This window comes from Natator depressus, chromosome 11, assembly GCF_965152275.1.
Source record: "Natator depressus isolate rNatDep1 chromosome 11, rNatDep2.hap1, whole genome shotgun sequence".
NCBI classification, from domain to species: domain Eukaryota; kingdom Metazoa; phylum Chordata; order Testudines; family Cheloniidae; genus Natator; species Natator depressus.
In genome coordinates this window covers 31,242,380-31,258,103 of record NC_134244.1, presented here as the reverse complement: position 1 = coordinate 31,258,103, position 15,724 = coordinate 31,242,380, and the positions used below count along the sequence as shown (strand labels likewise).

Genomic DNA, 15,724 nt, shown 5'->3' with positions numbered 1-15,724 from the left:
CCAATCCCCAACTAAATCATCCCAGCCTGACTTTAAAAACTTTTAAGGAAGGAGATTCCACCACCTCCCTAGGTAACGCATTCCAGTGTTTCACCACCCTCCTAGTGAAAAAGTTTTTCCTAATATCCAACCTAAACGTCCCCCACTGCAACCTTTGACCATTACTCCTTGTTCTGTCATCTGCTACCACTGAGAACAGTCTAGATCCATCCTCTTTGGAACCCCCTTTCAGGTAGTTGAAAGCAGTTATCAAATCCCCCCTCATTCTTCTCTTCCGCTGACTAAACAATCCCAGTTCCCTCAGCCTCTCCTCATAACTCATATGTTCCAGTCCCCTAATCATTTTTGTTGCCCTCCACTGGACGTTTTCCAATTTTTCCACATTCTTCTTGTAGTGTGAGGCCCAAAACTGGACACAGTACTCCAGATGAGGCCTCACCAATGTCGAATAGAGGGGAACAATCACGTCCCTCGATCTGCTGGCAATGCCCCTACTTATACAGCCCAAAATGCCATTGGCCTTCTTGGCAACAAGGGCACACTGTTGACTCTCATCCAGCTTCTCGTCCACTGTAACCCCTAGGTCTTTTTCTGCGGAAATGCTGCCGAGCCATTCGGTCCCTAGTCTGTAGCGGTGCATGGGATTCTTCCGTCCTAAGTGCAGGACTCTGCACTTGTCTTTGTTGAACGTCATCAGATTTCTTTTGTCCCAATCCTCTAATTTGTCTAGGTCCCTCTGTATCCTATCCCTACCCCTCAGCGTATCTACCTCTTCTCCCAGTTTAGTGTCATCTGCAAACTTGCGGAGGGTGTAATCCACACCATCTTCCAGATCATTTCTGAAGATATTGAACAAAACCGGCCCCAGGACCGACCCTTGGGGCACTGCACTTGATACCGGCTGCCAGCTAGACATGAGCCATTGATCACAACCCGTTGAGCCCAACAATCTAGCCAACTTTCTATCCACCTTATAGTTCATTCATCCAGCCCATACTTCTTGAACTTGCTGGCAAGAATACTGTGGGAGACAGTGTCAAAAGCTTTGCTAAAGTCAAGGAACAACACGTCCACTGCTTTTCCCCTCATCCACAGAGCCAGTTATCTCGTCATAGAAGGCAATTAGATTAGTCAGGCATGACTTTCCCTTGGTGAATCCAGGCTGACTGTTCCTGATGACTTTCCTCTCCTCTAAGTGCTTCAGAATTGATTCCTTGAGGACCTGTTCCATGATTTTTCCAGGGATTTTTCCTTCATTTTCTGTAAGGAATATAGATAGCAGCATATTGGTTGCTTTGCCTTTGTAAATGAATCATGTTACTTACCTAGTGTTTGTTACTTAGTATATGGAATATTGTAGTCACATTCATTACTTACAAAGGGATTTGTAACAGTTTTAATGGTGACCACAGAAGTTCAGTCTGTGTCTCTGCAGACCTTCCTCAGAGCATTTTCAGCTATATTATTTCCTGAAGCTAGTTATTAACAAACTTCCACTTAATACAAAACACATTCCTCCTATTTGTGTATATCAACTATAATTCTTGATGTTCTGATGACTGTCTATGTTGCTGTTTAGCCTGATATGTCAAGTTGGGTAAGATTTTTTTTTTTTTTTTTTCCAGGCTGTCTGTCCATCCAAGTTAAGGTAACCAGGTGCTTTTAAGAAATAGAGCAGGTCTCCACTTCCTCATTCTTAGCAGTTAAGATACTCTTGGGGGTAGGAGGAGATGGAAAACCCTCTTCTCCCTTTCAGCAGGAACAGTGGCAACTTAGAGTGGAGCTTAAATTTTATGTGAAGTTGATGTAGGAGCAGGATCTAAGGACAGGATCCTTGTAGAAATCCCTGGATCCTTTCTCTTTCCTAGCAGCTTGACATTAGAAGTGGGGTTCCTGTAACCTGTGCTTGTAGATCTACCTCTGTCTAACAAGTATCTGGTAAAAACATAGTTCACTTCTGTCTACACAGCAAGAAAGAGCTGTGTTTTAACCTTGTGGTGGGACTGGGTACCCAGACAGTGCTTAATGTGGATCCTATCCTGCCAACCCTTAAGCATGTGATAACTAATGGGGATTCTGCTAGGCTTTTGGTGTGTTTTGACTGGGAGTTAAAGGCGTGGTATTCTAAAACAGTACTGTAGACAAGGTGGTGTAGATCTTAACACAGTTTAAGAACATGTTAGGATGAGTTATCTAATATCTCCTAAAACCATAATTTTAAATCCTACTCTAGACAAGCCCTCAGTGTGTAGCTGGTGTCTTAATCTTTCTGTGCTTCAGTCTACCACATCTGTAAATAGTGATGATACTTCCAGGCATGTTGGAAGGCGTAATTTCCAAATGCTTGTAAAGTGCTTTGAGATCCTCAGATGGAAGGAGCTATATAAACACACAGTTTTGTTGTTAAATTTAATAGAAATGCTTTAAAGAAATAGCCAAGTGAATTTTTATTACATTTAAACTATTCCCCTGTAATATTTGCAACCATTAAGTAGCAACACAGTCTTAGAATAATATTTTCAAAAGTACATAAGGTGACTTAGGGGCCCAAGTCCCTGAAGTGACTAAGGGTATGTCTACACTGTAGAGGAAAAACCTGTGGCACCAAGTCTCAGAACCGAGGTCAGTTTACTCGGGTTTGCGGGGTACGGGCTGCAGGACTAAAAATAGCACTGTAAGCTCTCATGCCTGGTAAGGGGAAATGGTCTCGGAGCTCGGGTTCCAGCCTGAGCAGGAACATATATGCTGCTATTTTTGGTCCTGCAGCCTGAGCCCAAGTCAGTTGATCCTTGCTCTGAGACTCAGTGCTGTGGGTTTTTCTTTGCAGTGTAGACATACCTTTAGGCTCCGAAGGCCCATTGACTTTCAGTATATGTTTTTGCAAGTGCTACCCTGTATTATATAAGAATCAAAATGAACTGAGTAGAATCACAAAGATGACATTGTTTTTTTTATTGCATAAGCTGAGTGAGATAGAAGATGAAAGAGATTAAGTCAGATAACATGAAGATATGACTAATATGTGTAAGAGATATATATATATATATATATATTTTTTATAAATCTGTTACCCATTTAGTAGTGGGTTTAAATATGCTGACTCAGATAGAAAGCCAAAATCAGAAATGACCAACGATTCATCAGCTAGTGTATGAAGGCTATCAAGTGCTGCATCTCATTATCATAGCTAGTAGGGGGAGCCTCTTCAACCTCTGATTTGGTGTTTCATTTCAGATTGGATTCATCTTAACCCTTTGCTAGTCCTCCACTTTAACTGCTGTGCTACTGTTACCTGTTAACATTTCACTGAAGTCAATGGAGCATTGGGGTATGCATGGCAGCTGAGCAGTGCATTGGAACTAGGCATTGTACCTGCTATTGGTCAGAACCAGCCTTAAATAATCTTTGCTGGCCCTGCCAAACGGTTACCAACTCCAAAAAATCCTGACTCGTCCACTGTAATCACATCCTATTCTGCATTAGTGCAAATGAACAACACAGTGTCAATCTTCATAAATAATTAGGGTATCCATGGGTCCCTGAAATTAGAAATGTCTGTTTTTCAGGACCTACCCTCGCTAGTCTTACACCAGTGTTTAGTCTAGTACGCTTTAGCTGACTGGTCACCTGAAGGATCTGCTAGCCAAGTGTCCTTGTGAAGCAGACATCAGGCTGGATGAACATGTATCTTCCTTGGGGGCAAGTGCTAGGTCTGTCATAAAATTATGTTTCTGCCCTGTTCTCCACAGTGTCTTCTGGGATAAGTCTGCCCAAGGACTGTTAACAAGAGTTAACATTATGCAGTATCCATCTACCAGGTACAAATATGTTAGTTGACAAACTTGTGGCTTTCCGTAGGGCTCAGCGTCCCTACTGTCCTTTTTTCTGCATTTATTATTTAGGTTTGCCTATCTACGTTGCTCAGGGATATGAAAAAAATCACACTCCTGAACACTGTAGTTAAGGCAAGGTGTAGATGTGACTAGATGGAATTCTTCCATCGACTAGCTACCAGAGCTTGGGTTTACATAAAATGGATGGGGGGGGGGGGGAACCCCTTACATAAACGTAGGAAGTGTCTACGCTATGGTACTACAGTGGCATAGTTGTGGCGAATCCTGTAATGTAGACTGCCTTTGGGGGTTTGGCTAGACCAGTGGTTCCCAAACTGGGGTGTGTGAAATGTTCAAGGGCGTTCTCGGGGGGAAAAAATTCCCTAATGGTGGAAAGAGCTGTCCGTAGGGACCCTGGGCAGCACGGGGCCAGCAGCCTGGAGCCCCGGACTTCCAAGAGCTAAGCAGATCAAAGCAAGCATATCTATCACACTGAGGAGATTTAAACATCAAGACTCCTTATAAGAAATGGAAAGGGAGGTGGATTTTTTTTTGCTGTTTTTAAAATTAAATAGGCAAGTATTGTGTTTTAAAATTATTATGAAGAACAAGTTTAAGCTTTGTTGTAACGTGAGTTATTTGCCTGGACTGCTCAAGACCTGAATGCTTGTGTAGGAGGAACTCTTTGAGTTGGCTTCTTAAATACCTTTATGCTGTTTCACATCTGATACTCTTTGATGAAATATAGAAGCCTTGTCTTATAACAGGCTTATTCAAAGTGATACAAGCCACGAAAGTGAGATCTTGGAAGAGTGTTGCCTTTTTCATAATGTAATACAAATACTGTAATGATTAATAATAGTGTGTAATCATGTATTTTTTTTATATTTCCAAGATCACTGCTTTTTATAACTTATACTCAGGAAAAGGAGAAAATTCCTGGAAGTATTCCTTTTTAGCGGGGGGGGTTGTGAGACTTGACATTTTAGTGAAAGGGGTTCACAGATTGTTAAAGTTTGCGAACCACTGGTCTAGACTGAGGAAAATTTATCTACCCCATGTTGTCAAAGCACAATTTAATCTTGTACTTCTGCAAGGGGTGACTGCAAACAGCTAAACGCAGCTTGCCTTGTCTGTGCTGGTGCAAAGTGGTGATAGGTGCACGTTTTTAAATTATGTATTTTCCCAGTCTAGGCAAACCAATAGTCAGATCCTGTGGCATCAGACTCTGGACACTACTGCAACACTATCGTTCCTGTCCTGGCATATAAAAGAGGATTTGAGACGATGGCTAAGAGGGCGAGACTCAGGCCAAGTCTACTCTCAGAAATTAGGTCAGTATATCTGTCGGGTGTGAAAAATCAACACCCTGGATGGACACAGTTCAATTGACCTATTCCCTGGTGTAAACAGCACCAAGCTGATGGGAGAAGTCTCCTGTTGACATAGCTACCACCTCTTGGGGAGGTTGGGTTCTATGCTAATGGGAGGAGGTTGGCATAGGTAGCATCTTCAGTCAAGTGTGACAGTGGCGCTTTTAGTGTAGACGTGCCCATGTTTCTGAAGTGCTAGTTGGCACAGAGCCTAGCTACTGAATATGGCATGAGTCTGGTAGCAAGTTTGAGATCTGGGATCGGTGACTTTTTAGTTGTGTGTTTTGAGCTCCTTCTAGTGGGGAATGTTTCTCTTTTTTTTTTTTTTTTTTTTAACCCCATCCAGACTGAAAACAAACTTGGTTAAGAAGAAGGAAGAGGAGTCTGGTTTAGGTTTTGGGGAGATGGTGGTGGGAGGAGCATGCAATCACCACTTTCTTAATAGAGTTCATTAACAACATACCTCTCTATTCTAGGCTTATTTTCTGAATTAAGAAGCTAACTGGGGTTGGTAAAGTTGTTAGTTAAAGTTAATCTGAAACCTTCGGCTTCCTCCAGCCACTGCACTGCGCTTCCCCTCTTTCCCCACCCCCCACCCCCACCCCCTTTTCCTTCTACCCTGCCTCTTGCCCTCTTTGGGTGTGGGAGGAAGGGAAGTGGACCTGCTTTTGCAGACTGCTTGAGAGGAAGAGAGGGTGCTGTGACTCCTAACAATACAAGAATTCTCCACCCTGGTGATCTAAGCAGGACCAAATGAGTGAGGAAGGGCAGATCCTTCAGCACTCTGAAGGTACAGAAAGGGGGTGGGTAGAGGTACTAAGGCCCTCCCTTAGGTATTTCAGTGCAGTTGGAGCCAGCTGCCGTACTCCTCTGGGGTCAGACATTTCTTGCTTTGGCTATGAACCTTAGTAGCTTGTTAAAAGGCAAACTGCGGAGGAGGGTCCAAGAGGCAGGCAGATCAGGCACCCGTTCTTCTAATTGGAGCTCTTCTTTTTTTGTCTGGCAAGTATCCTGCAGCTAGTGAAGCAGGTGGGTAGCTGCTGCTGGTTGTACAAATCAACAGGAGACTACTAATGGCTCTCTTTGAAGTCATGCAAGCTGCTGATCAGCAGTAGGGGGAGAAGTCGGGGGTTTCACTTACCTCAGCAAACCGTCAAATCCTGTGCTAGATCAGTGGTTCTCAAACTTGTACTGGTGACCCCTTTTACATAGCAAGCCTCTGAGTGTGACTCCTCTTCTCTTCACCACCCCTCCCCCCAAAAAATTAAAACCACTTTTAAAATTATATTTAACACCATTATAAATGCTGGAGGCAAAGCCGCATTTGGGGTGGAGGTTGACCACTTGTGACCTGCCATGTAATAACCTTGTGACTCCCTGAGGAGTCCTGACCCCCAGTTTCAGAACCCCTGGTCTAGATGATCCTCTGAACACTAGCTTAAGGAAGGCATATAGTTACCTTCAGCAGAATAAGCTGTGGGTGTACTGATCTTCCTGGCCACTTCTCACTAGGGAAACTTCTCAAAAATTGTCTTTGGCTTCCTTTCCATTTAAGAGTCTTGTTCTTTAGTCTCATGGAACAGATCCTGAAGCTATATGTAGCTTCTTGTTGGTGTTTCCAGTTACTCTGTCTTTGTTGTAGTGGGATCCTCTTTCCCATGTTGTACAAGCTTGAACATGAAACTCTCAAGGATTTGAAAGTTCCACAAACCGTAGCTTAGACATGATTGTTTTAAAGTCCCTGTTTTCTTTGTTTTTGTCAGAGGCACAGCTGGTATGTCTAGCAATCCATTCCTTGATATCAGTTGCTATGGCAGATATGGCTGTGTGCTACCTATACTGTTGGGATTAGATCATTCTCTCCAATTTCAACTAATACTGATAGAAATGGAAGGCAGAAGAGAGGCATGAGGGTCCTTAGGAAACAATTGTGAAATTAAAAAAACTGCACATGTATTACTCTTTTCAGAACAGACTATGCTATTTAGAGTTCTTCACTGAATTATGAGACAATTTTACTGAAGCTTTTTTATGTGGGTGGGCTGGAACTACTAGATTGTTTTAAGACTGAAATTTTTTTCTGTTAGTTTTTTTTTCTGTGTAAATTAGAAGCTTAAAATATTGGGTGCTGGTAGAATTCTCACTTTACCATTAAAATTATCAATAAGACACAGGATAAGCCACTAATGGAAGTATTAGTTTGGCAATAAAACTGGCAAATACAAAAAGAGAGTAGATCAGATACTTTTTTTGGAATTGCAGATTTTTACCAGAATATATATACTCTTCCTCACTATGCAGATGGTGGATTATTTCCTGTGTTAAGCATTTGGGAAGGGCTGATCAGATGATACATATATTACTTAACTGAGTCATGTGTTTAAGGAGCTGCAAGTCTTACTGGAACTGTCTCCTGTTACAATTTATTGAGTGTCTGGACTGTGGCCACTTAAATACCTGATCATCATCGGTTTAAGTAAGGATAATTCTACAAAAGGATGATGTGGAGCATAGCAATGGAATAATTGGTGCCTTGTATGTATGTATGTATGTATCATGGGTGATATTCTGGCCCCTCTGAATGGCAGATCTGCTAATGACTTCACTAGGCTCAGGATTTTACCATATGGAATTATATTTCTTTGGGTATAAAAGCACTTATACGTGAGCACTAATCCAGGTCCTTCACTTCAAAAACTACCGTGGGTGACTGAGTTACATTGGGGTAGGGCCTCCAACATTGCTAAAACAGACTGTTTTTGGTTGTGTGGACAAGACCAAACTCTCTATTGATCATGCTACAGCCTGAGACTTGACAAGGGTGCAGTATGATTTGGTAGCATGTTACTGGGGCCATTGGTCTCGTAAAATGGTTGTATTGTAGGTGGGTCCTTATTCTCTCCCATCTTACCTAAACAAAATTTACAGCTTGTAGTTCACTAGACAGGGTACTAAATCGGGCAATTCATATCTATTTTGGAATTGAATTATGGTCTGATTCTCACATTAAAGAACTTGCTTTAATTTTACTTTAAACTCTGTTACCCTGTAACTTTAGCCATACATCAGATGTAGTATTAGAGTCATTTGAAAAAAAAATATTTTGTTAGATTTGTTAAGTAAAATATTGCTTGTGGTTTTGACAAATGATTACAGTGGAAGAATACACGAAAGCTGTTGAAGTATACACTGAAAGAAAATACCTCCTGTGAAGTTGTTTGTAGTGATTTAGGGTATTCTTAGGGGTGCTGTATTAACTGATGTAAAATAATAGGCAGCATAAGGTATGCCTAAATTAATCAACTATAACAAAAGTATTCTAGATTTCCTTTGTATAATTTTTTTTATACAAATAAAATTTTTGTCCAGACCCATATGCTTTCACTGAGCATTATCTAAGCACAGTTTTTTGTACTGCTCCATCATTTCTGCTTGCCCCATGGTATAAAATTATATCTGTTACAGAGGTGCTTACTCTTGTATAACTAATGGGAATAGCTCAAATAGGCTGATCCCTAGGGTAAAGAAGAAATGCTTGTAACCTGGAATAAACATGGGGGTTGCCTCTCTAGCTTCTCCTAAGGGTATGTCTTCACTGCAGAGTTCACCTGGGCTCTTACCTAGATGTTACCCCGACTACTCTCCCATCCACACACATACAGCCCCCTCACCCAAGTTCAGCGATGCTTTCAAACTAGGCTAGCTGGCTTGTCTGGAGGTATGGGTTAGAGCGCAGGTGCCACTTTACTCGGGCTAGTCACATCAGTGCTGATAGTCTTCCAATGCTTTCCCACAATTCTCCCTTGGGACCATAAGGTCAGACTAGTTCTCCCAGTTCACCCGGGAAGAATCAGAGTGGCTCAACTGACTGCAGGACAAAGAACCATGGGATGTGTCCCCAGAAATGCTAGCAACACACACACAGTGCAGCACCAGTGAGGATGCAGTAACTCATGTAAGGGGTTTGCAATGTTGCTGCTCATATCCAGACTTGGCTAACTCAGGTACTGCTCACCTGGGCTATCTCTGGCAGGGAAGATATCCTTTAGTACCTCAAGTTCAGTCGCAATCACCAAGCAGCGTGAAGGCAAGCTCTTGGAGTTTATTAGTTTCCCATTTTCTATCACATCAGGTGCTGCTTTCAAGGCCCTTCACAGCTCTGAATAACTGCTCTCATATATTGTCCCTCCAACTTCAGCCCTGACTATCCCTACCCCTTTTTTTTGCATTTGTGTTTGCAAGCTAGCCTTTTTATTTTTAAACCTCTAGTTAACAACTTTGTCAGTGAACTTGAGATACTTGGTTCATTTGTGAAGTCTGGTGTGGACGCTCCTCATGTATGTTCCAAGTTATAAATATTTGTCCTTCAGCCTATGGTAATGCAAATTAATAACATGTTCTAACTTAACTGGTAGGATATTTGTTCCATTTTGGCTAGACTCAATGCACACATGTAAAACTCCATGTTCATACCTCTGGTAGAAAGCTGCATATAATACTCCTGGGGGAATTCTGCACCAAAACTCAGTGCACAATATTTTAAAATTCTGTATATTTTATTTGTCAAAAACCACAATATAATCTCACTAGTTTCAACTATTTTGGTAATTTATTTCTAAATACCTGTCAGCAAGTATGTCTGTGACAATACAGACAACAAAAATATTCAGGAAAATGTTTTTTGACAAATAGATTCCTGACTAGGCATATCAATACAGAACTTTGAGTAATTCATTTCAATTACAATATTGCCTACACCCCTCAGCAACAGTTCAAAGGATTGGGGGAGTCAGAGGTGATGGAGGAGCTGAGGGAGAGGGAAGTAATTGCTGGGAAGGAGCTTGGGAGTGGACCTGGCAGGTAGTTGGGTGTAGGTGGGAGAAGTATGAAACTGTTTGTTTTGTTTTTTTGGGAGTGGGGATTGTTAAGGAGTTAGAGCCTCCCCCATGCAGACCCCTAGCCTCTCCCATTCAGTCAGGCACATCTGCACATATCCCCATGGGCAGGGCACTGCGAGGAAGGCAGTCTCTGTCTCCTCCCTCTCCATGGCTGGCTGCTCCAGTCCATGAGCTAGCCGCCCTCTCTCCCGGTGCCACATCCACCTTTTAGTGGGCGAAAGGTGTAATTGCAGCTTCCCTTCACTTCTCTGTCAGAATCAATTATTCTGCAGGAGGAAAAAAAATCTGTAGAGGACATTAATTCTGCCCTTTAGCAGTGGTGCGGAATTCCTTCAGGAGTAATATAATTATTCTGCCAGACCTATGCTAAAATCTGAGGCACCCAGTATGCATTCATTTTACCTCTCTTTCACTCTCACATACATATTTATTGTGTCCAAAATGACCTTCTGGAGAATGATTGATTGCATCAATGTAACCAGTTCAAAACTATGAAATAAAGCTCCCTTATGTTAAAATATCTTTCTGACAACAGTGTGGTATTTCTGTGCTTTGTGCATAAATGGTAATTTGTAGGAGAAAAGTATTTCTGACTTTTTTTTAATTAGAATTAGCTCCTCAATGATAGTTCTTGGAAAATAATGTATAAAACAATGTATTACTCTAATGTAGAGTCCAAGGGTCTAAGAAGAGACTTTACTTCTCCAATGGTAGGAGAAGAAACAGCATGCAGTCCCCGGCCAAAGGACTAAACTGACTTGCAGAGTTGCCAGAGTCCTGGGCACCTGCTTGGTGAGAAGTTAAATGTGCAGGGAGATAGCAAAGCTCAGTCTTTCCTTGTTTGGTTTGGTTGCCACTCAATGTGCAGTGGCAGTTGAAAAAGCTAACAATGTTGGGAATCCATGGTATGCCCACATCTTGAAGACTGAGTGCAGATGTGGTGACCACATCTCAAAAAAGATATATTGGATTTGGAAAAGGGCAACAAAAATGATTAGGGGTATGGAACAGCTTCTGTATGAGGAGAGATTAATAAGATTGGGACTTTTCAGTTGGGAAAAGAGATGATTTGGGGGCGATATATAGAGGCCTAAAATCATGACTGGTATGGAAAAAGCAAATATGAGAAGGAGTAAATAATACTTCCTTAACCCAAGAACTAGGGGTCACCAAATGAAATTAATAGGCAGCAGGTTTAAAACAAACAAAAGGAAGTATTTCTGCACACAACACATAGTCAACCTGTGGAACACTTTGCCAGAGGATGTGGTGAAGGCCAAGACTATAACAGGGTTCAAAAAAGAACTAGATAAATCATGGAGGATAGATCCATCAACGGCTATTAGCTGGAAATGGGTTGCAGGGGATGGATCACTTGATGATTACCGATTCTGTTCATTCCCTCTGGGGCACCTGGCATTGGCCACTGTTGGAAGACAGGATACTGGGCTATATGGACCTGTGGTCAGACCCAGTATGGCCATTCTTACGTTTAGCTTACTTTGCATGCAAAGTGCCAAAGCTAAACTAAAAAAAGCCCTCTTATACTGGAGAAAGTAAACCTCCACACAGGAAGTTTTATCAGTAGAATTTTTTTGATTTTACAGTCACATCTTAGCTTATGCCAGTATGAGTTTCCCTGTAGATGAGCGCTGACATTGATCTGCTGTGTGACTTTGCACAAGTCACTAAGGGTCAGTCCTACATGGGGAACTTGTCCAGCATAGCTATGGTAGAATAGGCTAGTCTGGAAAAGCTCTCCATGTTGACATTCTATTCCAGAATAAAAATCACTGTTCCAATTAATCTGCACCATAATTCCTGAATAAGTGTGTCGACGCAGGGAGCCATTCCAGAATAGTTTGTCATATGGCTATGATTGTCACTTTCCCCATGTAGACAAGCCCTTATTGTGTGTGTTTCTGTCTGTCTGCAAATTGGGGCTAGTGATGTTTATAGTGTACTTTGAGAACTACAGATTCAGAGTGCTGTTCAGATGTGCAAAGTATTATCCTTTCTTACAAACTCTTCACTCTCTGGTGAGTAATATCTTGTTTGAATGTTCCTACTCATTTCCCCTTTTCTTCTGCAGGAGAAACTCCTGTGGGAACTTCTAAAATTAGGCAAGCTGAGTGCAGCTAATCAACGGGACCATGTATTGAGCAGTGCTTTCACACCACAGGGCTGTACTGACTCAGACAACAAGTGGTCTTGCAGTGGGTGACTTAAAAAAAAAAAAAAAGCGGGGGGGGGGGGGGGGAAGAGAAGAAAAGAAAAATCAGTGCGATTACATTTACTTGGAGACGAAACTTGCTCTACAAACACTAAAAATCAGGAGGCACTTCCCCAATATCTGTAGGAGTGTTTGATGGGGTGTACCAGACCTTTGTGGTACCCTATTTTATCCCTCCTCAGGAAAGGAGCACTGAAGGTGGATCCCCCCAGAGAGACTGCATGGGAGCAGCCAATCCGAGCCCAACAGGCTCAGATAAAAGGAACTGCAGGGCCTTTTTCAGTTCAGTTCCTGGCCGGGACCAGTGGGATGAGGAAGGGTGTTCCTCTTCTCTGGACACAGGAGGGGACTGGCTGCATTTGCATAAGCTGTGGGACAGAGGACTTGAGAGTTTTAACCTAAGATAAAGGGGGCAGGTGGGAAGTGACCCAGAGAAGTTGCAGCAACTAACTGAAGGAAGCGGTACATGGCTGCTGTTTATAGTGCCCCTGGGCTGGAACCTGGACTTCCTAGGTTCCCCTGCTGGCATAGTTACCAACGACGGGAGAAGGGGACAAGGGTGGCTTAGAAGCCTGAGCAAAGGGCTGAATTTAAAGGGCCCAGAGCCATGGCTGAAGACTGATGAGGGCAGACAACTTTTTTGGACTCTTTTACTACCCCAGAAGGGGTTCGTTTTAACTGTGACACTTAGTCAGAGGGCTGACCTCGGGCGGAGGGATAGCTCAGTGGTTTGAGCATTGGCCTGCTAAACCCAGGGTTGTGAGTTCAATCCTTGAGGGGGCCATTTAGGGATCTGGGGCAAAAATTGGGGACTGGTCCTGCTTTGAGCAGGGGGTTCGACTAGATTATCTCCTGAGGTCCCTTCCAACCCCTATATTCTATGAAAACCCACCAAACAAGGTTGACAACCTTTAGGGGGTGCAAGGAGCAGCGAAAGACATGCAGTAGGAGGCACTTGAGGTAAGTGCTCCATTTACTGGAGGCAGTTCAGCAATTAATCCTTTCTGTATTTTATTTAAAATTGAAAGCTTGTTGGTTCATGCTAAAACCCTTTGCAGTTGCTTGTGGAAAAGAATATTGTATCAGTCTTTTCTACAGTAGTGCAGTAGGAGACCTAATCATTGGCTAGAAAAGAGTGACTATGGGATGAAACATCCAAAGGGAAGAAGCTATAGGGGAAAAAAGTATGATAGATAATTTGCTTATGAAGTGTAATAGATATTTTTTTCTCTTTTTGCAGGCTGATGGTCCATAATGATACTAGGCCCACTATAAATACAGTGAAACCCTGCTATAGCGCAATAGTTGGGGTCCAGAAAATTTGATCGCGATAAATGGGGGGTTGCTTTATAGCAGGGTTATGAAAATTTACCATTTCAAGCCTGTCAGTTTAAGTCTTGTAAAAAAAACCATCGGTTATCCCAGCGTGTGTTAAACACAAAAGTAGTAATTTAATTACATGTACATGAAAGAAACGTGAAATTGACTATACTAATCATTGCGCAGAGTGCAAAGTCAGTCTGGTTGCATGACTCCATAGCGTTTTTTAAGAAGTGATTGAAATTTAAAATTATCTAGTGTGGTCTGCTTATTTGCTGCGTACTGTTGGCTTCTAGCAAAGTCAAGAATGCTTCTGAGTTGGAGGATTTCGACGCTGTCCACATCTTGAGTTTCCAGCCACCTCAAACTGGCTTCTAGTTGCTTTACTGCCTCGGACGCTTTTGGTGGGGGAGTTCAGGTGCCATCATCATTGTCATCGTCATTAGCACCACTGGTTTTGGGCTCTGGTGGTGCAGCTTCATTCTTCCTGCTGACATTTGCAACAATTTCGTCATCTGAGATGTGTTCCTATATGGGGCAGATGTCATCTGCTGAAAACCAGTTGAGGATATCCTGATGACTGTGCTTATATTCTCTGAGTGCTTCTTTGGCTAAACGTACGTTGTCTTCAGTGAATCTTGTAAATTCAGGCTTGTCGTCGTTACCATCATCGTGTGTAGATGACGGAAAAGCTGGACCAAAACCCTTTATTCAGCATCGTTCAAAGCAAAGTGCAGAGTTAGCATCCCAGGCTTTCCTGCCGAGGTGACAGACTTCTTTCAAGTTGAGTGACACCAGTGATGTGTCGACGGAGGAGTTATCCACTACCATCCGCTTGATCATTTCGTGACGACAGTTTTGCTTAAATACCGATATGATGCCTTGGTCCAGTGGCTGGATTTCTGACGTAGCATTCTTCGGGAGATAAGAGACTTTAATTTTGCTGTTACGACTAACAAGATTTTCCTCTGGGGGGTGGGCCGGGCAGTTATCCAGCAGGAGGAGAGCTTTTTCCTCCTACTTGAGTTTTCACAAATGAGCCCGAATGGCTGGCACAAAAGTTTTATGGAACTAGTCTTCAAATATGGAGCTATTCATCCATGTGTTCTTGCTGTTGGTGTATTCAAAGGGAAGGGCCTTCATATTAACATGATGAAAACATTTGCACTGCAGAGACCTCGCTTTTCCGATCATCAGAGGTCTGACTTTGTGGCTGCCAGACTTGTTGATGCAAAACAAGAGAGTGACTTGGTCCTTCCTCTGCTTAAAGCCTTCTCGTTTGTGACTATCAGTCCTAGTTGCAAGGGTGCGATCGGGTTACATTTTAAAACATAAACCAGTCTTGTCGCAGTTGTAAACTTGATCGGCTGTGTAGCAACCTTCCTCCAGCAACTTTTTTAAGCTCCATTGGGTAGGAATCGGCAGCAGCTTTATCAGCTGAGCGGATTTCCCCAGACACAAGAACTTGGCTTATAGCATGCCTTTTCTGTCCAGTCAGCCATTACTCACCTTAAATTTGGATTCATTTCCATTGGTAAGGTGGTGAAATTTCTCTGCTTGAGCTTTCTGAATAGGGCCAGAAATGGGAACTCCTTCTGAGTGAGCCTGGACAAACCATTGGTACAAGGCTGAATCTAGGCTTTTGTCATTAGCAAACTTGACCTTTTTACGCTGTAAACCAGTTTCCTCTTCAAAAATGCAGGGTAGGCTACGGAGTTTTTCTTTTTTCCACCCTCGCAGAGTGGACTCACTAATTCCTAGATCTCTAGCAAGCTGAGTTTGTTGTTTGCCCTTCTTTAGTTGATCCAGGGCATACAATTTCTCTTGGGCAGAAAACGACTTGCATTTGTGAACTGGAACAGAAAAATGTTTTTTTAAAATATAGGAGATTAATAACAAGTTCATAGACAAACACCATACACATGTACAACCAGAGAACTAAGTGCAATGGGCCTGCAATGGCCACGAGTCAGTTTATCCTATAAGACCAGAAGAACGCGATTTATTTATAAATGTCGTAAAAATATTCTGGCAAAATGCAAACAGTATTATGCCTTAAAGGGGAGC

At 42.5% G+C, this 15,724-nt stretch overlaps 1 protein-coding gene across 4 annotated transcripts in view; it reads left to right on the top strand.

Annotated features, from left to right (window-relative positions):
- The window catches only part of ACVR1 (activin A receptor type 1), a 127,171-nt gene that overhangs the window by 5,828 nt on the left and 105,619 nt on the right, over positions 1–15,724 (top strand). For 2 of the 4 annotated variants that reach the window (XM_074967375.1, XM_074967372.1), the window contains exon 1: positions 5,106–5,167. The exons of the other annotated variants lie outside the window; for them this stretch is intronic. In XM_074967375.1, coding sequence (XP_074823476.1) covers positions 5,121–5,167 — 47 coding nt within the window. In that variant the 5' untranslated portion in view covers positions 5,106–5,120. Of the gene's footprint in view, positions 1–5,105; positions 5,168–15,724 lie in introns of those variants that run through there. 4 annotated transcript variants of the gene reach the window in all.